The 26,642-nt window shown below is 38.7% G+C and overlaps 1 protein-coding gene across 1 annotated transcript in view; it reads right to left on the bottom strand.

The window, feature by feature from the left end:
* LOC120535995 (hemicentin-1-like) overlaps positions 1–26,642 on the bottom strand; it is a 222,098-nt gene that overhangs the window by 181,180 nt on the left and 14,276 nt on the right. Inside the window, 3 exon segments of the mRNA XM_039764259.1 lie at positions 17,321–17,443; positions 22,117–22,275; positions 25,554–25,624. Coding sequence (XP_039620193.1) covers positions 17,321–17,443; positions 22,117–22,275; positions 25,554–25,624 — 353 coding nt within the window.

Raw genomic sequence — 26,642 nt, 5'->3', positions numbered from 1 at the left:
TTTTGGGATGAGTACCCCAATGAGTGCCCCAGTTTACTACAGAGAACCAAAACAAATGTGTGTTAGCTTCATCTTGAGTGTGTGTGTGTCTGTGAGTACACCCAGTGCTGGATTAGTTACTACTGCTTTGTGTCTGGTGTTGCTGGGACTGGCTGTGTATCCCTGTGAACCCTGAACTGGATGTAACAAGTGTGAGAATATTAAGTTATGTATTTTTTTGAATATATTCAAAAACTGCTTTTACCCTATTTATATAGTGCCTTTCACAGTTAAGTTTGAAGCTTTGGGTCCACCTTTACTAGCCATTATCAATGGTTCTATTAGTGAGGGGTTGTGCCCTCATCTTTTAAACATGCTGCGGTGCATCCCTGTCTAAAAAAAGGCAGAATTAGATCCTGGAGTTTTAGCCAATTTTCACCCGACTTCCCAATTGCCATTTCTGGCTAAAATATTAGAAAGAATTATTTATAATCAATTAGTTGATCACCTTAACTGCAATAATTTATATGAGATCTAGCAATCTGGCTTTAGGCATTATCATGGTGTTGAGATGGCCCTCCTTAAAGTATTCAATGACATCTCTATTATTACTGACTCAGGTGATGCTGCAGTCCTTGACCTCCTTGACTTGTCTGCTGCCTTTGACACTATTGACCATGAGATATTGCTGTTGTGGCTTGAACATCTTGTTGGGCTTAAAGGGGCTGCTCTTAACTGGTTCAGGTCATATCTAACTGGTAGGCACTTTTCAGTGACTTTAAATTCCTTTTTTCGTCTATTGCTCCTCTTAAATATGGTGTTCCTCAGGGATCCATTTTGGGTCCTGTTTTGTTCTCTATATACCTTCACCCTATTGGAGCTATTTTTAAGAAATTTAACATTTCCTTTCACTGCTATGCTGATAATATACAGGTTTATATTCCCGTCTGCAACTCTGCAATGAATCAACTGCACAACTGTCTTTCAGAACTAAGATCCTGGATGGATAATAAGTTTCTTGATCTAAATCAAAATAAAACAGAGGTGCTTATAGTGGGTCTATCAGCTAAAGCCCAAATTGGTCTTGGACTTCTCGGCTCTTGCTCTGTCTTTTGCAAACATCAAGTCCACAATCTTGGTGTTATCTTTGACAGTAACCTCTCTTTTGAGAAAGAAGTAAATTCTGTAGTCAAGAGTTGCTTTTTCCAGCTTCGTAAGATCAAGCCTTTTTTATCTTCTAGGAATCTTGAGAAAGCTGCTCATGCTTTTATCTTCTCTCGCTTCATTACTGCAACTCGCTGTATTCTGGGATTAGCAAATCCCTGATATGCAGGTTACAGTTGGTCCGGAATGCTGCCATTCGCTTTCTGGTTGGGGCAAGAAAGTCTGATTCTGTTTCTCCAATATTAGCTTCCTTACACTGGCTGTCCGTCAGTTTTCAAATTGATTTTAAAATCTTATTGCTAGTTTTTAAATCTTTACATGGGCTTGCTTCGGCCTATTTATCTGAATTGTGTGCTTTACACCAGCCATCTAGAGTGCTTAGATCTTCTGGTCAGTTGTCTCTTGTTGTCCCTCATACCAAGTGTAAAACTAAGGGGGACAGACAGAGCATTTACAGCTGCTGCTAGGACATCGTAAAGAGGTTCAAAAACGTTGGTGTGATACACATGCAGAGCAGGTTAGAGATAATTAAAGTAATAAAATTCGAAAGTCTCAAAAAAATGATAGTAAAGATCATATTATCACAAACAAACAGAATTATTACTTAGTGAAATAACAGAACAGCAAAAAGATTGTTCGGATTTAAACTTTAAATCGGAGACTTGTAGATCGTCTAATCCGTGTTGCCTAGTATATAATATCATTCCAATGGGCTTTAATTATATGATTTTGCACAAGTGCTTCTAGGATGGGCTGTGGTCTCCTTAAGTTCTGAATTTGATTAAGTAGTTTTGTAATTTGTATGTTATTTTTCATAATGTTTGCTAAACCAATCTAGTGCATTGAACGTCTTTCTGTTTGGACAACATTTTAAAGTTACTTAATTGTACTGTATATTGTGTCTTTCCTAGTCCAGACTTGGTTTAGTATAATACTGCTATACCTAGCACTACTGTAAATATGGCTCATAGTAATGCACTTTGGGATAGTGCTTGACTCTGACAATGGTTTATTGTTGTAAGGTGCTGCATAAAGTAAAAGTGGGATGATTCCCTTCACAGAGCTGCCCACCACAGAGCTGCATGGGAACATAATTCTGCCAAACCATAATAGTTTACATATCAATTTAGAAGGACAGGATTTAGGTCATTTTCGCAAACTCATCTGTAATCTGCTGGAGTGCGAGAGGTCGCGTTCGCTGACGCAGTTTAGGCTTATTTTTGGCCTCTTAAACACTGCAATCAAATCTTCAATTATGAACGGCCCAAAGAATCCCAGGTTTCAGCCAACTCTACTGCCCACACCATCACAATCTTCAAAAATTCATCACCCTTCAAATTTTTTCCCACCACCACAGCTGCTTTGGAAATGGCCTGGAAAGCCTCCACCTGGATGATTGCCGCAGTTTAAGAGCCGCTGCACCCTCTGTCGAGGTTTCCCTTTGGTGCAGTAAAGTAAACAGGTAACAGATCAGATAACCCCACAGGCCCACTCCATCTAGATGACACCCTTTCCTTTTCCTTACTGCACACGACAGCTGGAGGGTCAGCCACACATCAGGCTGCCCTCAGAGAGCAGCGTGTAGAGGTTTTCAATTGACACCTCTGTCTCTTGGGCTGCACCAAGAAGAACCTGAAACTTGACCCAGCAGAAATGAGACAAAACATTTGCCTTGGCAGCTGCTGGTTAAGAAAAACAACTTATTTCATGTCCGTGTCAAATTCCACTTCAGCTCACCGTGTCCTCACTGTGTATTCAGTAATCACATGAAGAACTGTCCATTTTCTTAACCTTAGTAAACTGTGGTGGCAAAGAAAAGACAGTGGAGAAAAAGAGGGGGCACAGCAAGGACAGAAAAGAAAGTTTAAAGTAGAAGTGGTGACATAGGCTACCATGATGGAGGGTGTTAAGCTTGTGGTTTACATCTTATTGCCAGTCAGTGTTGCAGACTCCAAAAGGTGATTTAATTGCCACTGTAATCACAAATATATTTTTAACTGCTTTATTATTAACTATCCAAAGGGTATATTTGAACAGGTGCTATGCTAACCCAATTAACCATCACCACTATTGTGCAGTCTTTTATTTATTTTCTTGCATTTTATAATTAGTGGTTTGGTAACATAGCAGTTATACCTGCAACACACTAGGACAAGAAACAACACTGGAATATCTTTAAGTGAGACATCTTAAATATAAAAAATTAATAGACCTCTTCAGGCTAAAATTAATTTAACAAGAGAGAAGAACAATGTATGGTCAGTGTATGGTTATCTTATCCAAAAATCTTGACCATGCATTGTTCTTCTCTCTTATTAAATGAACCTTAGCCTGAAGAGCTCCATTAATTTTTTACATTTAAGATGTCTCATTTAAAGATTTAACAGTGTTGTTACTTGTCCTAGTGTGTATATAAGCACAGTGAACTCCAGTTTCTGTATCAAATCTTACCTGAAGAAGGGGCCTGAGTTGCCTCGAAAGCTCGCATATTGTAATCTTTTTAGTTAGCCAATAAAAGGTGTCATTTGCTTGACCTCTAACTGACATGGGCACTTTTATGGGGATTTCTCTCTGTTGCTGCTTAGCTGCTAGACACTTGTAAAGCAGCTTTGTCTTCAGTAAGAAATCATTTTCTTTTCATTTTTCAATTAAGTATGTACTGTGTAATCTGTATCTAAGGAACTGAGCCATCTGGGAACTGTCATCTACTGTAGAACTGAATGAAAACTGCATGAACCCACCTGTATTATGTGATTTTTTGAATTGCTTGTATTTTCTGCCATTGGTTTTTGAAGCAAACAAATATTTTTATGTGAATACTTAAATAAGTATCTTTGTGTGATCGTTACTAGCGAGCCAAGAAATTAGATCCCTAGGAATAAATATGTGGGATACAGTATGGACAGTGAGACAAGTGAGAGGTTACAGTTAACAGTTGTAGAACTGGTTTTGACATTTCTTCCTCTCCCTCAATAAAACAAGGGCCTAAGACGTTACTTGGTGCCTTTTGTGTTAGTTGAAACTGATAGTCTGATTAAACAGATGAGAACAATGTTTTTCACAAAAAAAAAATTAAGAAAATAACACTGTTGAGGGAAACATCTCTTTGCAGCTTGAAAATAAGAAGCCATATCATATATATTCATTCTAATATACAAATCAGATTACAAGCTTAAGAAAGAAGTTACAGATACTGTAAATGGAGAATGTACAGTTAGGGTGACATCATCAATGAAGTTCAACTAGGACCTGTATCAGGAATGCCATTTTTTTGAATATCTACAAACAATATAAATTCAAAATAGGGACCTCAGCATTATGAAATGTAAGGATGACGATGAGTATGTTATGAGGAGGCAGTATAAGTAATTCACATAAACCTTGGCAGCCTTTACACCCCTTACAAGCAAATGGCCATGCAGTTCAAAGCATAAAATTATAAACCTAAATGACAATGGGACACACTGAGTTTCTCAAGGAGTAAAAAGAATATAAAGCTTTATGCCAACACAAAGCTCTTCTTGTTAGGAATTTCTTAGGGATGTTAGGATGTGGCATAATCCTTTACACTTTAATCAATTGTTGTTTTTATTTTTGACTAGCTGTCCCTCACTGCTCCATCAGCATAGTAGTAAAACAGGACAAACTTTAAAAATCAATAAACAAACAGGTATCACTAGCTAAGCGGTGGCAGGGTACAAGGAGGGTCCTGCCCGGCTCCCCACTCCTGACGTCACGCTCCCAAAAACCTGCAGCCTCTTTCTCGGATTAGTGTGAAAATATCACTCCTCCAAGCGAACTGTGATACTTAGCGTGATGAGTGAAGTTGCAAAATCAACTGGAATGTTAAACAAATTATAGAAAAAAAGAAATCTAAATCAGTTAAGTAGTTCTGTTGTTTGCTAGCTAAGTGGATGTAAGATAGATAGATAGATAGATAGATAGATAGATAGATAGATAGATAGATAGATAGATAGATAGATAGATAGATAGATAGATAGATAGATAGATAGATAGATAGATAGATAGATGTAAAAGGCACTATATAATTGATAGATAGATAGATATGTGAAAGGCACTATATAATAGATAAGTGTTGCTTCAGTTTGTTCCCCCAAAAGCTGCTGCCCTGCCCAATTTTATCTGACTCTGCACTAATATATAGGCATACATCCTAACATTACTAAGAAAATATTTCTATCAATTTAACATAACTGAGCTAACTAACAAATGTCTCTTACAATCTTTATCTGTTTAAATTTTACATAATATCATTACAAAATTAACTTATATTTATTTAATGAAGTGATCTTGGAAGAAGGAGTATTTCCCCTGAAATGTTACTTTAGAGTAGTGAGAAAAGCACTATATAAATGCAAAGCATTATTATTATTATTATTATTATTATTATTATTATTATATAGTCATTTATAATGTTAAAAGTCTTTCAAAATGTCATCCAGAGCATCTGCAAAGGTAAATATTGTTCTATAGCAGTTTTATTTTATATAAAGTAATGCCATTCATATTTGTTTGTATATACTGTAGTTGTTTTTGTGTAGTAAATGCTATCATAGATAGCTTTAGCAGTGTTATATAACTCCCTATAAATAAATTTATAGTGAATACAGTACCACACCAAATCCTTCCATAGAAAATATTTAATATCTTCTTCTTTGTCTTGGGGCTGCTCTCATTAAGGGTTGCCACAGCAGATCATCTTTTTCCATATCCTCCTGTCCTCGTCATCTTGCTCTGTCACACCCATCACCTGCATGTCCTCTCTCACCACATCCATCATAAACTTTCTCTTAGGCCTTCCTCTGTTCCCCTTACCTGGTAGCTCTGTCCTAACCACTTTCTCCCAATTTACCTAGCACCTCTCCTCTGCACATGCAGTCTTGCCTCTCTGACTTTGTTACTGCTATTAATTGTGAATTCCATTCTGAAGTGCTTTAACAACATGCTTACCTAGTGCTTCAGAGTTTTACTTTAAGCATCGCTATTCTTAGTATAAACTATGAAAAAACACTTTACATTTTTTAATTAGTACCTTTCATATTTTATATAGAACATTTTAAAGTAAATAAAACAAAAAGACTTTTTAGTAAAGTTCCTACCATATTAAATTCTGTAAAATGGCCAAAAATTTCACATCGATGCTGCAGGGATAGGCTTTGCAGTCAACAATCCTGATTTTATGTAAACGATTTTGAAAATGTTATATGGTGTAATACTAAGCAACATGTATTATTAAGTTACCAGTAACGGCACACTGCACAATAACGTGCAGTGAATCCACTTGACTTGATCATTCATACTTTTCATCCTCTTTCTGTGTATGTTTATCATTCATTTGCTCAAAGGCTGATGTGCTTCCTGCTTCCTGAGCAGCTCTTCTTTTTTCCATCCTAGCGGTCCGCTTCTTCTCTTCTTTCGTCGGCATCTTTTCACGTTAAAACTGATTAAGTCAGTGTTTGTGTTGCAATTATTTAGTATGTTTTCCTTAATTTTTCACTTAAGCTGGCACTTTAGACTTCAATCTGCTACAAGAATGATTTAAGATATGAAGAGGTAGGGGAAGTGGACGCAAAGGTGGTAGGGATGAGAACGGCGCCCTTACACATGCACCACATGGCTGCTGCCGAGAGTTGATTGTATAGTAAAATAAAAATAAAAAGAGGAATAACCTTGGAGGTCAATCGGCACCCCAAAAGCGGATAGTAGAGTCTCAGTAGTATATGTGTACCAAATTTCAGGTCAATTGGTCAAACGGTTTGCGAGCTACAGGTGATTTAAAATCCTGGACAGACAAACGAACAGCCACGGTAGCGTATTATGTATAAAGATATTAAGTAACGTGCCATAACATGATATGTTATGTCATGCTGTGATAAATTATGCCTTTCAAATTTAAAGTGCACTCAGAATATGGTTTTCGCCTTTATGACCCTGGGCTGGATTAAACGATTCGAGAATTTTATGTTATTATAAAATAATCCATATTATATGAAGCCAACAAATAGAATTCTTACTTTGATCAATTGTGAAATAAGGCTGACAAAAATGTCAGTCATTTCCCAACCCGCCATATCCTAACTACAGGGTCACGGGGTCTGCTGGAGCCAATCCCAGGCAATGCAGGGTGCAAGGCAGGAACAAATCCCGGGCAGGGCACCAGCCCACTACAGGACACACACACACACCAAACACAAACTAGGGAGAATTTAGGATCGCCAATCCACCTAACCTACATGTCTTTGGACTGTGGGAGGAAACCGAGCACCTGGCTAAACCCACGCAGACACGGGAGAACATGCAAACTCCACGAAGGGAGAACCCAGGTCTCCGACTGTGAGGCAGTACTACTACTGTGCCACCATGCCGCCCAGACAAAAATGTCCAGCAGTGAAATTAAGACTTCTGCTTCTTCTTCTTCTTTATTCGTGCAGTGCATGCCAATGTGCTGAAGAAAGAACAATGGCTAATAAAGTGGAATGGCTTTATAGGAAAAGAAACATTAAACATAAACATAACAGAATGCATAAACTAACAGAGAGTTCTCAGATACCACACAGGCATATCCTTGCAGTAAAAAGACTACGCTGCATTCCAGTAAGGTCAACACATCTTAATTTCTTTGATACTGAGAGGAAAAGACGTAATGGAGACAGTGATAGATAGATAGATAGATAGATAGATAGATAGATAGATAGATAGATAGATAGATAGATAGATAGATAGATATGTGAAAGGCACTATATAATAGATAGATAGATAGATAGATAGATAGATAGATAGATAGATAGATAGAGACACTATATGATAGATAGATAGATAGATAGATGTGAAAGGCACTATATACTTGATAGATAGATAGATAGATATGTGAAAGGCACTATATAATAGATAGATAGATAGATAGATAGATAGAGACACTATATGATAGATAGATAGATAGATAGATGTGAAAGGCACTATATACTTGATAGATAGATAGATAGATATGTGAAAGGCACTATATAATAATAAGTGTTGCTTCAGTTTGTTCCCCCAAAAGCTGCTGCCCTGCCCAATTTTATCTGACTCTGCACTAATATATAGGCATACATCCTAACATTACTAAGAAAATATTTCTATCAATTTAACATAACTGAGCTAACTAACAAATGTCTCTTACAATCTTTATCTGTTTAAATTTTACATAATATAATTACAAAATTAACTTATATTTATTTAATGAAGTGATCTTGGAAGAAGGAGTATTTCCCCTAAAATGTTACTTTAGAGTAGTGAGAAAAGCACTATATAAATGCAAAGCATTATTATTATTATTATTATTATTATTATTATTATTATTATTATATAGTCATTTATAATGTTAAAAGTCTTTCAAAATGTCATCCAGAGCATCTGCAAAGGTAAATATTGTTCTATAGCAGTTTTATTTTATATAAAGTAATGCCATTCATATTTGTTTGTATATACTGTAGTTGTTTTTGTGTAGTAAATGCTATCATAGATAGCTTTAGCAGTGTTATATAACTCCCTATAAATAAATTTATAGTGAATACAGTACCACACCAAATCCTTCCATAGAAAATATTTAATATCTTCTTCTTTGTCTTGGGGCTGCTCTCATTAAGGGTTGCCACAGCAGATCATCTTTTTCCATATCCTCCTGTCCTCGTCATCTTACTCTGTCACACCCATCCCCTGCATGTCCTCTCTCACCACATCCATAAACTTTCTCTTAGGCCTTCCTCTGTTCCCCTTACCTGGTAGCTCTGTCCTTAACCACTTTCTCCCAATTTACCTAGCACCTCTCCTCTGCACATGCAGTCTTGCCTCTCTGACTTTGTTACTGCTATTAATTGTGAATTCCATTCTGAAGTGCTTTAACAACATGCTTACCTAGTGCTTCAGAGTTTTACTTTAAGCATCGCTATTCTTAGTATAAACTATGAAAAAACACTTTACATTTTTTAATTAGTACCTTTCATATTTTATATAGAACATTTTAAAGTAAATAAAACAAAAAGACTTTTTAGTAAAGTTCCTACCATATTAAATTCTGTAAAATGGCCAAAAATTTCACATCGATGCTGCAGGGATAGACTTTGCAGTCAACAATCCTGATTTTATGTAAACGATTTTGAAAATGTTATATGGTGTAATACTAAGAAACATGTATTATTAAGTTACCAGTAACGGCACACTGCACAATAACGTGCAGTGAATCCACTTGACTTGATCATTCATACTTTTCATCCTCTTTCTCTGTATGTTTATCATTCGTTTGCTCAAAGGCTGATGTGCTTCCTGCTTCATGAGCAGCTCTTCTTTTTTCCATCCTAGCGGTCCGCTTCTTCTCTTCTTCCGTCAGCATCTTTTCACGTTAAAACTGATTAAGTCAGTGTTTGTGTTGCAATTATTTAGTATGTTTTCCTTAATTTTTCACTTAAGCTGGCACTTTAGACTTCAATCTGCTACAAGAATGATTTAAGATATGAAGAGGTAGGGGAAGTGACGGCAAAGGTGGTAGGGATGAGAACGGCGCCCTTACACATGCACCACATGGCTGCTGCCGAGAGTTGATTGTATAGTAAAATAAAAATAAAAAGAGGAATAACCTTGGAGGTCAATCAGCACCCCAAAAGCGGATAGTAGAGTCTCGTAGTATATGTGTACCAAATTTCAGGTCAATTGGTCAAACGGTTTGCGAGCTACAGGTGATTTAAAATCCTGGACAGACAAACGAACAGCCACGGTAGCGTATTATGTATAAAGATAATATTAAGTAACGTGCCATAACATGATATGTTATGTCATGCTGTGATAAATTATGCCTTTCAAATTTAAAGTGCACTCAGAATATGGTTTTCGGCCTTTATGACCCTGGGCTGGATTAAACGCATTCGAGAATTTTATGTTATTATAAAATAATCCATATTATATGAAGCCAACAAATAGAATTCTTACTTTGATCAATTGTGAAATAAGGCTGACAAAAATGTCAGTCATTTCCCAACCCGCCATATCCTAACTACAGGGTCACGGGGTCTGCTGGAGCCAATCCCAGGCAATGCAGGGTGCAAGGCAGGAACAAATCCCGGGCAGGGCACCAGCCCACTACAGGACACACACACCCCAAACACAAACTAGGGAGAATTTAGGATCGCCAATCCACCTAACCTACATGTCTTTGGACTGTGGGAGGAAACCGGAGCACCTGACGAAACCCACGCAGACACGGGGAGAACATGCAAACTCCACGAAGGGAGAACCCAGGTCTCCGTACTGTGAGGCAGCAGTACTACTACTGTGCCACCATGCCGCCCAGACAAAAATGTCCAGCAGTGAAATTAAGACTTCTGCTTCTTCTTCTTCTTTATTCGTGCAGTGCATGCCAATGTGCTGAAGAAAGAACAATGGCTAATAAAGTGGAATGGCTTTATAGGAAAAGAAACATTAAACATAAACATAACAGAATGCATAAACTAACAGAGAGTTCTCAGATACCACACAGGCATATCCTTGCAGTAAAAAGACTACGCTGCATTCCAGTAAGGTCAACACATCTTAATTTCTTTGATACTGAGAGGAAAAGACGTAATGGAGACCTAATCCAGATGTTAAGCATTTTTAAAAGCATCAAAGAAAGTAAATCAGTATTCTTTCATTAAAACTAGGCTAAGGATGCTGGAGGACAGAGCTGGAAAGAGATTGGAAGAATGAAATTACAAAGCAGTTCTTTAAACAAAAGCGAATGAAAGCCTAACCTGTAAGTGAAACAATTACTTTTCCAGTCTTTGAGAAACAACTAAGACGGATACAAGGAATAAGCAATAGCAAGTCAATAGTCTCCCTCTCATTTGTAAATTTGTAAGTTTTAATTTAAAGCAAAGAAGTATTTAAGGAGCCCTCCGGCCCTGTGCTGCCAGACTCTACTCCACTCACCGAGTGGCAACACCCAATGATTAACATCTCATTTTCCAGAAAGCTTTTCCAGATGGTTTACAGAGGCTGAGGGCAGCCGGGGGGTAAGGGGAAAGTCATCGAAATTCTATTCGGGTTAAGATGCAAAATCTCAGACAGAGCTGTAACGATCAGTGTTCACAGGAGGAGCCCCACAATTAAGTGCAATTACCTCCAGATGGGGTGTAGTTATTTTAAAAAAAGACAGTCAAAACATCTGCCTTCTAGCAATAATTAGAAAAAATGACGAGGAAATCTCCAAAGTATTCTTCAGGCAACCTTTGTGCCATTAAAATTAATAAAGATACTTGTTTATTTTGTTTTACCTCCGGTATTCATTAGACAGTACTTCATATCAGCCTTCTTCTGTCCCCTTAAAGCCTGCCGTGGCCATGCAGCTACACAGCATACACCAGTAATTGGATGTGTGCCCATCGTTCTGTCACTTCTGTTAGGGAATGTGCCCTTCAGCAGTCCCAGTTCAGATTCAAAGCATATCCATCAAAACAACAGGGAACTGACATATGAGGAATGGAGATTAGTTAACCAATGGATAAAAGGACAGGGAGAATCCAAAAAAGGAGAAGAACCCAGGGGGCAAGTTTGTGCATTTGACATGTGGACCGGCAATCCTGCTAAGAAATGTAAATGGATGGCAAAAGGCATTCCAGCAGAAAAAACAGTCGCTAAGAAGCACGTCACAAGGCACTTTACAATAAAAGGCAATGCAAAGCAAGAAACTGTAAGGCATCCAACAAGATAAATAAGGCCTGGTGTGAAATTACAGTGCAATAGGGAGGGAACTCTGGAAGGACCAGTAAATGTTCTGGAATCAAATCAAAGCATAAAACCCATGAACAATACCAAACAATACCATAAAATATTGATCAAACAAATCAATGGACTCACAGCACATTAGTTTAAGAGGTGAAGAGCAAGACACATTAACTTCATTAGGAAAGCACATCAAATCACCCTTTGTTTTATATGTCCTCGTTATTCATAGTGTGTGCTTAAAAAAGCAATTAGTATGACAAGAACAACAGAATAATTCACCACTGGGTAAATACTCTGACTTGCACCTCGGCTCCTTTTAGCCACAGGTGACGAGCAGAGATGGCAGTCTGGACACACCGGGCCTACCACTGGTATGGCGCTTTATTAGGAGGTCTATCAATCAGCTTCTGGCCTGTGGGAGACTCTACAGTATGGGAGACTGGCAGCTTTCAGTTTATGTATTTTGTTGGCCAATGTAAAATTTAATTCTGTTATCATCTCTAAGGACCTGAGTTATAGTCAGAGAGGCTGAGAAAATAACCAGAAAATGGAGAGATCTAAAGGAGGCAGACAGGGACATTGTTAGAAAACAGGCTGTGATCAAAATACCAAAACAGCAAACACAATTAAAACAACATCATAGTCAAAACGTGTTAGGTTAGGGTTAGGTTAGGTAAACTTTGTTATCCCAGAAGGAAATTTGCAGCAGGAATGTACAGAAAACATTGTTCCAGAGATCCAATAGATAAACAAAGACACAACAATTGACAACCAATCTTATTGTATAAACACACACTCAAGATCAATACAAAGAAGAATAATGACTTTCATCAGTACATAAAACAATAATACAGAATTTAACATTTAGCAGCATCCCTCCAAGCAACAGCATTTAAAAAGCTCACAACTCTAGGAATACAAGAGGTCTTAAACCTGCTTCTCTTTAGAAACCAAAATCTTCAGCTTGAGGGCAAGAGCTGGAAATTAGAGAAAAGACGAATGCATCTGTCTGACAGAACTGAGCTGGCTTTCTTTCTAACTGGTTTGCCATTCATTTCAGTCATAGAGGTCTGCTGTGAGCCAATCATTTTACTGCTAATTTTTATAATCTTGTTAAGATGGTTTATACTGTATTCTTATTACTGAGGTTCCCAAACCAATAGACAGAAGTAAATGTAACAATGGATTCAATAAAGGACTTATAAAAAAAGGGCCTTTGATGGTTTTGTCCACTTTGAAACAGTTGAGCTTCCTAAGAAAGAGAAATCATGGCTGCCCCTTTTTTATAAACTTGCTCTGTGTCCAGATCAAAGTTTAGTTTGTTACAGTGATTGTTCCCAGATATTTGTATTCTTCTACCATCTCCACGGTCTCTCCTGTAATTAAAGCTGAGACAATGGATGGTGGGGAGCACCTAAAATCTACCACCATATCTTTTGTCTTATAAATATTCAGTAGTAAATAGGAGCGATCACACCATTGTACAAACTCATCTGTAAGAGTCATTTGTTAGTCATTTAGGTTATGTTAAATTGTTAAAATTAAGTGTTTTCTCAGTGATGTTAATATGTTTGCTTATATATTAATGCATAGCCTATGGGAGATTATATTATATTCCCCACAAGCTAAACTGAAATGGAATATTTAAATTATTTCTTGTCCCACTGACTACAGACAAGGCCCAGTTTATGATCTGCCTTGCAGTTGGTAAGACATAGAGGGAAAGCAGCTTTCAAACATATCCTGTAACGTAGCGTATTGACCATACTGAATGTGACATACGTATAGAATATAGTGAATGTAATAAGTAAAGCATATCAAAGTTTGCCATAGAGAAATAACACAGCCTTTAAGTATAGAAAGTAACTGAATTTCCACAAGAAAAAGCTGAGTTTGTAGACCCCCGTGACCCTGTAGTTAGGATATAGCAGGTTGGATAATGGATGGATGGATGTAGAAGAAACATTTTTCCTTTTTTGTCTTTTATGCTGTGTGTGTAAAAACCTGTTTTCAATTTTCACTAAACCTTTTTAAAACGAACTTTGTTGGACTGAGAAATTTCTTTTGTTCCGCATTTGACTCATTCTGGATCCTGCCTTTCCAACTCAGTTGCAGCTCGATTTTGGGAAACTGAAAAAGACGCAGCTACATCATCACTAAGCAAGTATTCTTCAGACTGACTAGTAGTTGTTGCCCCTAACTATCACTAATGCTTATGGTTTTTCTTTTGTTATTTAATTCAGCGTTCAAGCACAATAATAAATGCAGTGCACCCTCATCTTACATATACAGTGAGTGATGACTAATTTTGACATATGACGTCCATGTTACACGACAGACAGCAGACATGGCCAAAGCAAACAACATGTCCACAGCCATGCAAAGAAGCCACATAAAAGTACATAAAAAATGCAAAAGGTCCAAAAATGAAATGAATTTGTTTTACACCACTGCCAAAACGAGGGTCCATTGCAAGTTCTATGGTATGTAGGAAACAACCAAGGGGGCAGTGACCCCACTGGAGTAGAATCTAATGCTCACAGGTGATTTATTAAGAATAATCTCTATTAAGAAATAATCCATTTTAAAGGACTATGGCTTGCATTAGAATGCCGTGTGGAAGACAGCAGGAGTCTCAAAGTCCTTATTTTAAAGAAATATGGAAGCTGATTAGTGCATTGCTATTCTGACACTTTAATCATTCCTAATGTTACAAAGCTCCTTTCTTAATGAACACCTTCTTGAATTACTCTATGTGAACATTATGACATCAGGTTGCATTTTATATGACACTTTTTAAAGTGAAGGCTATCTCAGATTCTTCATATAAAAAGCACCATTCATATAATTCAAGTTTTACTTGAAGTAACATCTTTCATAATGATCATCATCCAAAGGTGTTTACATGAATTTACAAAGCACCTTAATCGTGTTGTATTTTATGCAATGCCTGTGATACTGGATGCTGTTTCAAAGCTCTTTACACAAACAGCAAATACAATAAATCATAGCAGGAAGTAGTGGTCCTGTGCAGAGAATGGAGCCCCACTCTGGTTTTAACATCAGCAGACATAGTCAGGTGAACCTTGGGGGACTTTAAACTAGTGTTTCATTTTGTTAGTTCTGTTATGTATGTGCTTACTGGAGAGAAGACATGCCACATTAATTGGACCAGTAGATTTCAATTATGTAGCAGTATACTGTGGGTTACAGTTAATAGTGGGTTAATAGTGGAATAACAGTCTGTAGAATGCACAATTCAGCAGTTGGTGAAGAGGTGGTGTATTACTGGTTCTCTGAGTAAGGTACCAAAACCAAGAAACCCTTCCATCAGTATCCACCAACATTATGGATCATATAGAAAGCCATCTCAATGAGTCAACTCAGCAATTGTCACAACAGAAAGGTTTGTGACAATGTCAAGTTAGCATGTCTGTTATGATTTGCAAGGCTATGTGCTCATGTGCCACTCGGCACAATTGATGTCACAATAAAGCACTTTATGTGAAAATACTATAGAGGATTAATCACACTATATTCAAATCCCGTTACAGCCAAAGGGGATCTCACTATGTTGGGCCCTTCAGAAAGGCCCTTAACCAGAAGGTGGGACTGAACAGTAGATGACCCTATGCTCTGACCTCCAAAACGTCATATGAAAAGACAAGCTCCACTTGGGGATTAATACAGTGTACCAAATACAAGATATATTTTATATTGTACCTTTCATGATGTTCACCTTCTCAAACTGTTTTACGTGAAGTGCATAAAACAGCTAAATAATCTACTTAGACATCTGTTATCTAATTGACATAATTTGTTTTAGGGGTTTGGGGCCAAAGCCTATTCAGGTGGCATCAGATCATAGGTAGAAATCATCTCTGAACGGGCAACTGGCGTATCGCAAGAGACATTCATTCATCCACCCACAATCACTCACAGTGTGGTCAGCAAGCCTAAGTTGCACATCTTCTTAATGTGACAGGAAAACCAACGTGCTGGAAAAAATAAAACAACACAGACAATGCGAGAACATAGAAACAACGCTGACAGAACTTGGGCCAAGATTTGAATCCTGGGTTATAACGCTGTGAGGCATCTAACTCATGCTTTCTTTATTTTTCAGTAATGCCTTTAATACTGAATATCATCTCAAAGGGCTTTTCAGTTACACCACAAGACAATTAAATCAGGCTTAATATTCTACAGTCACCTCCAGCTAGCTAACTCATGTCTGTATGGGCTTTCATCCTGGTACTTTGGTTCTCCTCCTAAGCTCCAAAGATGTACATTCTGGGTTACTGGGCAATTTCTGGGTGTACAAGTATAGGCTTTGTGATTGACTGGTATCCTGTAAACGATTAGGATCTTATGCCCAAATGCTGCTAATATAAGCCTACGCACCTCATGACCTTAAAATGGAATAAAAATGTTTGGGAATATTATCTCAATTCCAAGTGGGCACATTCCAAAATTTTTTTGTTTTATGTACATATGGCCTCCATAGTGATTACCACATTAGAGTGCTGAAACATCATTCTGTATCACATCTTTCACATACAGAACACATCAAGTGTATGTATATAGTGCCTTTCAGAGTGTTATGTTAAATCATTCTTTATTTTAGATATCACCTTCCATGCTTTTTATATGAAGAACTAACAAAGGAAAAACTTACTTTATATTTCTCAACAAACACTATTCCATACAGTTTTTTTACATTTTCTATAAATTTCTCATTGAATGCCATATGGAAGTGCTTAAGTTGAAAAGCAAAAGAGAGCCAAATCTTATTTTAATTTACCAAAATCATGTACATTTCATGGGTGGGATAGCTCATCCAGGACCCCCAATGAGTAAAGATTTGGAAATGAAACTTCATCTTTAAGTGTTGTAATCTATAACTATGAGGAGGCCCCAGTTGGCCCTTGCTAACTGTCACCATTAGACTGATTGTCAACTTTAAACTAACTTAATATAAGTAATTGGAGTAATTGAATGTGCCCTTGCAACGTGTGCCCCTGAATGTGCCCTCACTGGACTAGTGTCCTGTCCAGAGCTGGTTCTCACCTTGAGAGTCATTAGCTTTCTATGACCCTGAACTGAATATGTGAGTTAGACAATGGCTTGATGGATCCCAGGAATGCGCGCTCATACTGGGGCAGAGAACCAAGCCTTACAGTCTCCATTATCGTTAGGCCTTTAGTGTCACTTTCTACAAGATGCATTGACAAAAAGCCAATTGACTGATCATGTGACAACAGCAACAAGTTCACAAAATTAGAGAGTTTTACTACAAGGCAATCTGGCATAAAGCTTTGTTCATTTGTGGCACTTACCCACCACAGATGAGTGGCAAAGGTATGTCCAATTATGGGCACAGCTTTGTCAACATAATAAGAACCCTGCCTTCAAGTCTCACCTCATTCACTTGCTGTTTATCCAGGTGGAAGATCTGTCCAGAGCTGGTGGCCGCAATCTCTTCATAAGCTCTGTACCCTGGCTGGCTGCGGTCACCACAGTCTCCAGTTAGAACAAATACAACCTGCCAAAGTAACAAAAGATCATTTAAGATAGTGAGGGTGTTGGAGCAATAATGGAGCAAGTCTCATTAGGAAAACAGAAGAAGAATGTTTGAAATGGACTGGGGGATGGGGAGGAGATCAAAAAGGCAGTTGCAGGACCCAATTTAGGGCGAAGCTCAAGAAGACACAGTGAGCCAAATCGTAACTTCTCCAAAAGTCAAAGTGGAAAAGAAACTCCAACCAGGGGGCACATATTCCCATTCAAGTATATTGAAGAACAAGGGGGAAAATGGAATTCCTAGACGAATAGTTGGAGTTGTGAGGAAGTACCAGGAGCAGTGTCCCCTCAGGGGCATAGTAAACTCCAGGAGAGTCTGGACCTTAAAAACAAAGCTAGTTAGTGCCCCTGGATGCAATTAACCACTGGAAAACAGTGTGGCCACTGGGCCTTGGAACTTTGCTAGGCAAAGGGCATGGGAGCCTGAGAAGGTTAGCTACTGTGTGAAAATAATGTACTGAATAACAGAGAGGATGATCTTGCCAAATCAATTGTTTAGGTTTTTCTTTGAATAGGTAACTGGAATTGTTGACAAAAACACAAAATATGAAATTTTACTTAGACTTTTAAAAAGTCTTTGCTCCACATCACACCAAGAAATTCTGAAACTAGAAACTGTAGGAATCCAAGGAAACCTAAAAAAAACTGGATCTCAAGTTTGTTAATTCGGAATAGACAAAGAGCAAAGATAAGATGAGAATCCTTCATGTGGAGTGAGGTCATCAGTAGAGTCCCTCAGGGGTCTGTCCTTGGACCCTCACTACTTTTTCTGATTTATATTAATCACATTGATTATGGTATAGTCAGTTAGCTTGTGAAATTCACAGATGGCACTGGCACACACTAAGGAGGCAGCAATAAGAATTCAAAAGATCTGGACATACTCCAGAACTGGGCCAACACCTGGAAAGTGACATTTAATGTAGAAAAGTGCAAAGTGTTATACGTGAATTATAAATACACAATGGGAGATTACTGTCCTAAAGTAAGTGACAACTGAAAAGGATTTAGGGGGTTAGTGTTGACAAAACATTTTCATTATCTTAGTATCATGCAGAAATAACTACAAAAGGCAAATAAAATGTTAGGTTATATTATAAAAACTGTTGGATATAAATCGAGGAATGTAAAGCTCAGACTGTATAATGCACTAGTAATAACATTTGTATTTCCTCACTTACAGATCACAAGCCTTGCACATGGGTAAGCACTTCTCTTCATCCATAATACTAAACACTGCGGTACCACAGGGATGTGTGCTGAGCCCTCTCCTTTATCCCCTCTTCACAAACGACTGTAAATCTACCCATGATTCTAAGATCATAATAAAGTTTGCAGATGTCACTGCTGTGACAGGCCTGATCTCCAATAATGACAAAGTTGCCTGTAGAGAAGAGGTTGAGAATCTGGAGAATTGGAGCCAGAACATCAGCCTTGCTCTCAGTTCCAAGAAAACAAAAGAACTAATTCTGGACTTCAGAAGACTGAACTACAGTGGTCACCTTCGCATTAGCATAAAAAGTGAGAGGGTGGACAAAGGACAGAGTTACAGATTCTTGGGAGTCCATATCGGCCAAGACCTGTCATGGACAACCAACACGATAGCAATGGCCAAGAAAGGTCTTCAGAGGCTTCACTTTGTGAGGAGCCTGAAGAAAGCACAATTCCCACAACAGCTGCTGGTTAACTTCTACAGGTGCACCATAGAGTCTGTCATCATGTACTGCATTACAGCGTGGTACTCTGGCTGCCCCTCTGAGAACAGGAAGACCCCACAGTGTATCATCACGATGGCTCAGAGAATTGCTGGTACTCAGCTACCTATCAGTGGAAGATATCCTCACTACCTGCTACAGAAGGAGAATAAAGAACATTTGTAGAGATCCAACCCACCCCAGTCATAGCATTTTCACTCCTCTGCCCTCTGGCAGGTGTTTCAGAGCCCTGCATGCTGAGTGTTGTTGTATATATATATATTTACACACACACACATAAACATATATATATATACATATCTATACATATACACATATATACATACATATATATCTACATATATACACATACATATATATACACACACACATAAATACATACACACATACATACATACACACACATATATACACACAAATACATATATATATACATACATACACACACATATATAAACATATATATACATATACATACATATATACACACACAGCCTGCACTACCAGGCTGAAGATCAGCTTTTACCCCAAAGCAATCAGCCTATTAAATGCACAGCAATCACTGCCCCTTTCTATAACAGAAACCACCACTGATTGAACTGAACTTCTGCATCAACTACACACAATCACACACTTATACGAGACCCACATGGAGCCCATGGCCATTGCATGGACTGCAATTCTCGCTGTGACTTCATTTATTTATTTATTTATGCTTACTAGGGGGCTTTGCCCCCTGCTTGTTAATTTAAAGTGTAGGTTTACTGTGCTTTGCCAACCCCTGGCCAGCGCTACACACTAGCCTCTTTGCGGTTCTGCCACTCACGTATGGGGATGTGGATGTACAATTTAAACAGATTTTAATTTTCAATTGAAGTGTTACATTTGCATCCACACGACGTATAACTGCCCGTGATTGCATTTCGTTTCTCTCTCTCTATTAAATAAAACAACTTTTTTGAATGTTTGGCGCTGAGATTTGTTAATTGTCTTTGCAAAAGCTATTCTAACCAGAAACTGTTAATGTTTTAATTCGAATGGCATATCAAGATCTCCTTTGTTGTCTAATGTCATCCACGGAAGATGTACTACATTACCTTTCTTGGATACATCCTTCGTTCAACAGTAATTCGGCTGGTGGAAGACCAGATGGTGTTAACGGTCTGTTAATATTCTTCGTGATATTGTAAGTTGATGTTTTCATCTTCCGCACCATCACCACCAACTGTTTCAGCAGAGTCTATCAATACGCTTTTAACCATTTTGCCGTGTTACCGATCGATATTTTGGGCATAAATTTGTATGACTTCATCGGTTCTCGGTGCTAGGATTGCCCGTGTACTCATTTTTTCTGTTGATAACCCTTCGTGATTAAATTCTTCAATAAGATTTGGAAATAATAAGTCTTCTTTAATTGGGAACTTAAAGTGAGGAAAACGTTAAAAGTTATAAGAGCTGAGAGCGCAAGAAGTGTGTCTGACAAAAGCATTCACAAAACTCAGAGGTGACAGTATCCTGGTCTTGTTTGAAAATGGTTGCTAGGCATGACTTTTAAAAATATCATGGCAATATTCTTGTCTCGAGGGACTTAAAAAAATATTTTCAAAAAAGTCTTGTCTTGTCTCCTAAAAGGTCTTGTCGCGCTGAAAGATTTTTTTCTTTAATAGAGAGACTTTTAGTCTGTGTATATTTGGTACTGTTAACAGTAACGGTGCTTCTCCTAGTTTAATGTTTACTTTTAAATTTGTGCTTCTTGTAGTTTAATGTCTACTCTCATATACCTCTATCTAAGGCATCTACAGTACAGGCTTGCTCCAAAGATATCTCATTGTATTGTACTGTGACAATAAACGTATCTTATATCTTATATTATCTGGAGTATTGTGTGCAGTTCTGGTCACCACACTACAAGAAAGACAGAGCAGCACTTGAAGCTTTGCAAAGGAGAGCAAGCAGGTACATCTCAGGACATAAGGACATGAACCACTGTGACAAACTCAGCAGAGGAGACTACATGGGGACCTCATCCAGATCTTCAAAATAGTGAATCTTGTACAACAGAAGAAATTAAGGGAAAGTGCATTTAGGACTGAACCCAAAAAACACTTCTTTATGTAAAGCATTGTTGGGCAACTGGTGCGCCGCGGAATTTTCTACAGGCACCGCGAAAACTTTTGTAAAATATTTAAAATTGCTGGTGTTTTTGAACTTTTGGTTGATTAAAAAGATAATGTTTAAAAAAATATATTTTATGTTGGAAAAACAGATGACGGAACACTTACGGAAATTAAGTCTAAGAAACGTGAGAGACTTCAAATGATCGACGAGGAAATGCGCGTCTGTCTTTCGAAAATTGATCCTCGCATCAATCTCATATGTGCTGAAAAACAATCTCAACGTTCACATTAATTAAATATAAGATTTATCCTTTGATTCCTTTATTAATAAAATGTCTTTCAAACTTGTAAAATTAACTGTTTTTATTGGCGATTGTCCATAGATTGTGTTGTCACGACTTTATTTATGGGCAGTCCCTCAGGTGCGCCGCGAAAGAAAATTTTTGGACTTAGTGCGCCGCAACTGGAAAAAGGTTGCCTTTCACTGATTTAAACAGTCGTGGGAATCTGAAATAATCTACCAAGATGTGGAGTTGAAGCAGAAACATTGACAACCTTTAAGAAGGATCTGGATGAGATATCAGGGACAACTTAAGTAACAGCTAAACAAGCAAGCCTGGCGGACTGAATAGTGTACTCTAATTTGTCAAATTTAATGTGTTCTTATGTTCTTATAAGAGATGGAGGCATCTAAATAAATCTGTCCCTCTGTGTTATAGGTACTTGGTGAGGTCTGGCCTACTGTGGTTCTGTTCGAGTTCCACAACACTCCCCCTCCTCCTCCTCCTCCTCCTCCTCCTCACCTGAGACTGCTTGAGCTGTATCAGCTGTAGGACATCTTTCTTCAGGCGGTAGTCTTTTGCTCTGGCATCAGTGAACACATAGATAAATGATTCTGGGAGAGAGACCTCCAGGGCTTTCTTAATGGCTCCAATGCTCATCTCAGGGCAGTCCCCACCTCCCTGAAAAAAGAGAAAGACTGCTTGTTCAGAACTTAGGCTGTTTCCGGCTGGCTTTGAAGTTTCAATTGTGCAAACAAACGCAAATCCAGTAGAAGTCCCCCTCCCCCCATGCCCCCAACCTCCACAACAGTTTGGCCTTGGAAGGTCCAGTGGCTCTTCTGCAGCAATCCCTAATGAGGATGACAGACAGAGGTCAGTGACCTGCTCAGAGACTCCTCTCTTATTGTCAGGCCAGTCACCAATCGAACCCCCCCTCCCCCACCCCCCTCAGTTCCCATCAAGGGTGATGACTCACTCTTGAAAGCAGACAGACGCCACCTGGCACAAGACTCTTATGGCCAGAACAGAGTCAGAATGGCAGGGGTGATGTCACTACTCCTCTCAGTAATCATTACTAAGCAATATGATATCCATCCATCCATTATCCATCCATTCATCCATCCATTTTCCAACCCGTTGAATCCGAACACAGGGTCACGGGGGTCTGCTGGAACCAATCCCAGCCAATACAGGGCGCAAGGCAGGAAACAAACCCTGGGCAGGGTGCCACCTACCGCTGGGCGCACACACACACACACACACCAAGCACACACTAGGGACAATTTAGAATCGCCAATCCACCTAACCTGCATGTCTTTGGACTGTGGGAGGAAACCGGAGTACCCGGAGAAAACCCACGCAGACACGGGGAGAACATGCAAACTCAACACAGGGAGGAACCGGGAAGCAAACCCAGGTCTCCTAACTGCGAGGCATGCCGCCCATGCAATATGATATGAGTTGTTTAATATTCTAAAGGGAAGGAAAAGTGCATTTAAAATGAAAAATTCCAGCATTGTCAGGCCTGGACTCGTGTGCAACTTTCAGAAATATCAAATTAGAATCAGAATCCCAAGTCAGAAAATTATTCTGCCACACTAGAAGAAGGCAGAATTTTTAAGGAAAAGGACCAGAAGGTGAGACGTGATCAAAGTTTGTTACTGGAATACCAGTTTTATGTTTTATCTAAAACAAAACTATAAGCCAAAGATCAGTACACCAAAGCCAGACTGAAGAAAAGGACTCGCTAACTCTCAGAACATTAGAACAATTTGAACGAGAACAGACCATTTAGCCCAACAAAGCTCACCAGTCCTATCCACTTAATTTGTCCAAAAAAAACCTCAAGTCGAGTTTTGAAAGTCCTTAAAGTCTTACTGTTTACTATGCTACTTGATAGCTTAGTCCAAGTGTCTATGGTTCTTTGTGTAAACAAAAACTTCCTAACGTTTGTGAAAAATTTACCCTTAACAAGTTTCCATCTTGTTTTATCCAGTTTCAGATGGCCAGGCAGTGCATCACGCCAACCTTTAAACTGATGCAACTGAGTTACCTGCAGGTCCTGCAATGAAACTTTGGGGTTCCTGGAGACTTCTTTTTGTATCAAACGGTCAACTCATAGGCCAAATTATGCTGGGTCAGCCAGTGTTGGACAATCATTTGAGAACATTGCTACTTGTAGATGATTTTTTGGAAGAAGATGATCCACTGTGGCAACCCCTAACGGGAACAACCGAAAGAAGAAGAAGAAGAAGAAGAAGAAGAAGAAGAAGAAACTACTTGAAGATGATTTTCCTTATTGTGGAATGGCTGAGTTCAGATTATTTGGTGATCTTTTTAAATCCCTTGCCAGACTCTTAGGCATGAGAAGGCATTAGAGAGCTCTTTTGAGCCTGGCATTGTGACACCACACAGACACTTCAACAGCAGACAGAACAGACCCTCAATATCTGTGGGTTAAATCAGACAGGGTCCACCTGCAAACTCAAATAGGAGGTTCTAATCATTGGCACCTCCTCTGGAACACCTGAATCTGATTTTATAGACTGGAAGGGGTAGTAAATGGAGGGGTGGACTTACTTTTTCCATGTGACAAAACCACATTTTTGTTCCTTTAGCTTATGAGAATAAATATACCATGTCAGTTGTTTGTGCCATTTGTTCAAGTGTATCACCTTTATCTGTACGCACTGTTCAGATCTACTGTTTGCCTGTTTAAATATTTTGAAAATATCAACAATATCCATGCGGTGTACTTACTTTTTCACATGACTGTATTTTTAATGTTTTTAAATATACTTCCAGTAATTGTTAATTAAAAAATAGAACTCTGCATGTACACAAACTCCAAAAGGAGGAAAGTAAACAGAAAAAGGTCAGAAAAATATAAGAATAAGTATTTGGAACCAATAAAGTGAGCAGACTCCCTAGAAATTAATTAGAATGAATATGAATTATGAATTAGAAAGAATATGGTAGAAGAAAGTTACACATTTGAAGCTATTGAAAAATGCAAATATCTGAATTTCTTTGACATGTAAGGGTCATTCTGACACATTTTTCTGAATGCAAAATAACTGAAGAATACAAAAAATGGCAGCTAATTAAACAATGAGATCAGTTAGACAATAAGAGTGACCCAGTGATTTGTGTAACTGACTGGAATGAAACATGAAGCCACAAGGGTCCCCCAAGTCTGAACTGGAGAACCCCTGGTCTACAGCATGGCTAGGGAGGCACAGGGGTCTACAGCATACCAGGGGGGGCTGCCTCATGGGTTAAACTGCCCATCCTTGTGAAATTAATTTTTTCCCTCTGTTTTATTTTTACTTGTATTGTAGCTTTCCTCATTCACCCCATTGATGCACACATTAGTAGAATTTAGGGCTCTAAATTGTCCACATCCGTGCCTTGCACCCATATTGGCTTTAATTACTGCACTCAGCACTGATGGTACTGGAATAGGCGCAGACCTGCCACCCTCAGGTTCAATAAGCACGTTTGAAAATGTCATGTTATGGTTTTCAACTTTACAGTGCACTGGGATTGGGCTCTGACTCCCAGAAGCCCCTGACAAAAGTTAAAGTGGACTCCAGAACTTGGGTATGTAAGTACAGCCACGCTTCAAACTGCTCAGTCTTGCCAAGAAATAAGAAGAGCAGTCCGTGTGTCATACGTGTGTGCTGTCCAGGGCAGTTCCCCACTGTGTCAGGTAGCCACTTAGCCCTTCTTCTCAAAGCCATTTGCATGACTGCCATATTGGCGAGATTTACCTCAGTATGTCAAGGGTGGGTGTGCCTCAGCACTAAGACACATTAAAAATGAATTGGAGAAGCCCCGGCTTCCAGAGTGTGGATTCTTTGATCTGGAAACAGCTAGGTGGCCCAGTGAACACTTTCTCTGCAGACATGCAGCCCTCACTTCCCCATACATGAACATGGTGTGTGGCCATCACTCACCTGCACAAACAGATCCTTTAGGTCTTTCTGAAACTGAATGGGGTCCATGGTCATCGAAATGGGCCCAATATCTGAAAGTAGCCAACAGGAAAAAAGAAATGTAAAAAATACAATGGCAATGCATAGGCATGAGAAGTCATACAGAAAAAACATCCATCTATTTGTCAACACGTTTTCTGTTACAATATCACGGGGTACACAGTGGCCAACCATAGATGGGATGCCTCTCCATAATGTTGCTGTCCCTTGGGTTCAAATCCCTCAAAGTATTTTATCAAGATTACAGTTAAGGCTTCATTACAGAGAGCATTTCTCAGATTGAGGTGTGGTGGCACAGTGGTATAGGATTTTATATTTTTGTGTCCTGCCACAGAGTGACACTCCACCCTATGTTTGGGTCCCACCTTGCAACAAATGCTGCCTAGGAAAACCACTGCCTTCCAAAAACTAGAAATAGGTGAGGAAATAGATGGGTAGGGTGATATATGAGGTGTCGTCAGGCCAAACCTTTCCACATCAGAGTGAAGTGACATTTAACAGAAAAGACCAGAAAGACAACCCTTAAAAGGCTGTACCAATAGGCAGTGGAAGAACAGACGCTAATCTCTGTGTTAACCAATCAGAATGAGGAACACAACTTGAATAGAAAGTGACTGGTTTGTGGGTTTTGTATGAGGCAGAATGGCAAAGTGAGGCTCATCCAGGTGCAATCTTAGAAACGTTGTGTACTTGTAACTGGCATGCTAGGAACAAGACCCTCCTTGAAGCCATCAGTGTGAAGACGTTCAAACTGCTTGCCCTTAAGTGCTTGCTTGGTGTTTCAGTAAAGAAAATCTGCTTATTTATCATCCTTTGGAGTCTTATTAAAGTATGAAATACTGGGAGTTCTCTGGGTCTGGGAATTAAATTTCTAATTAAATAACCCTTTGAAAATATATTTTCCAAAACATGTTATTGCATCACAAATCACTCAGTGTCCATCACTGAGTTTGTGAAAAACTATTGTAGCAGACAGTTCCTCACAGCCTATGTATGATGACAGCTGCTTGTGAGCTCATACCAGAGTGCGTACAGCTACAAGCTTTGAAT

Source organism: Polypterus senegalus, chromosome 9 (genome assembly GCF_016835505.1).
Source record: "Polypterus senegalus isolate Bchr_013 chromosome 9, ASM1683550v1, whole genome shotgun sequence".
Taxonomy (NCBI): Eukaryota; Metazoa; Chordata; class Cladistia; order Polypteriformes; family Polypteridae; genus Polypterus; species Polypterus senegalus.
This window is presented reverse-complemented; position numbering and strand designations above follow the sequence as displayed.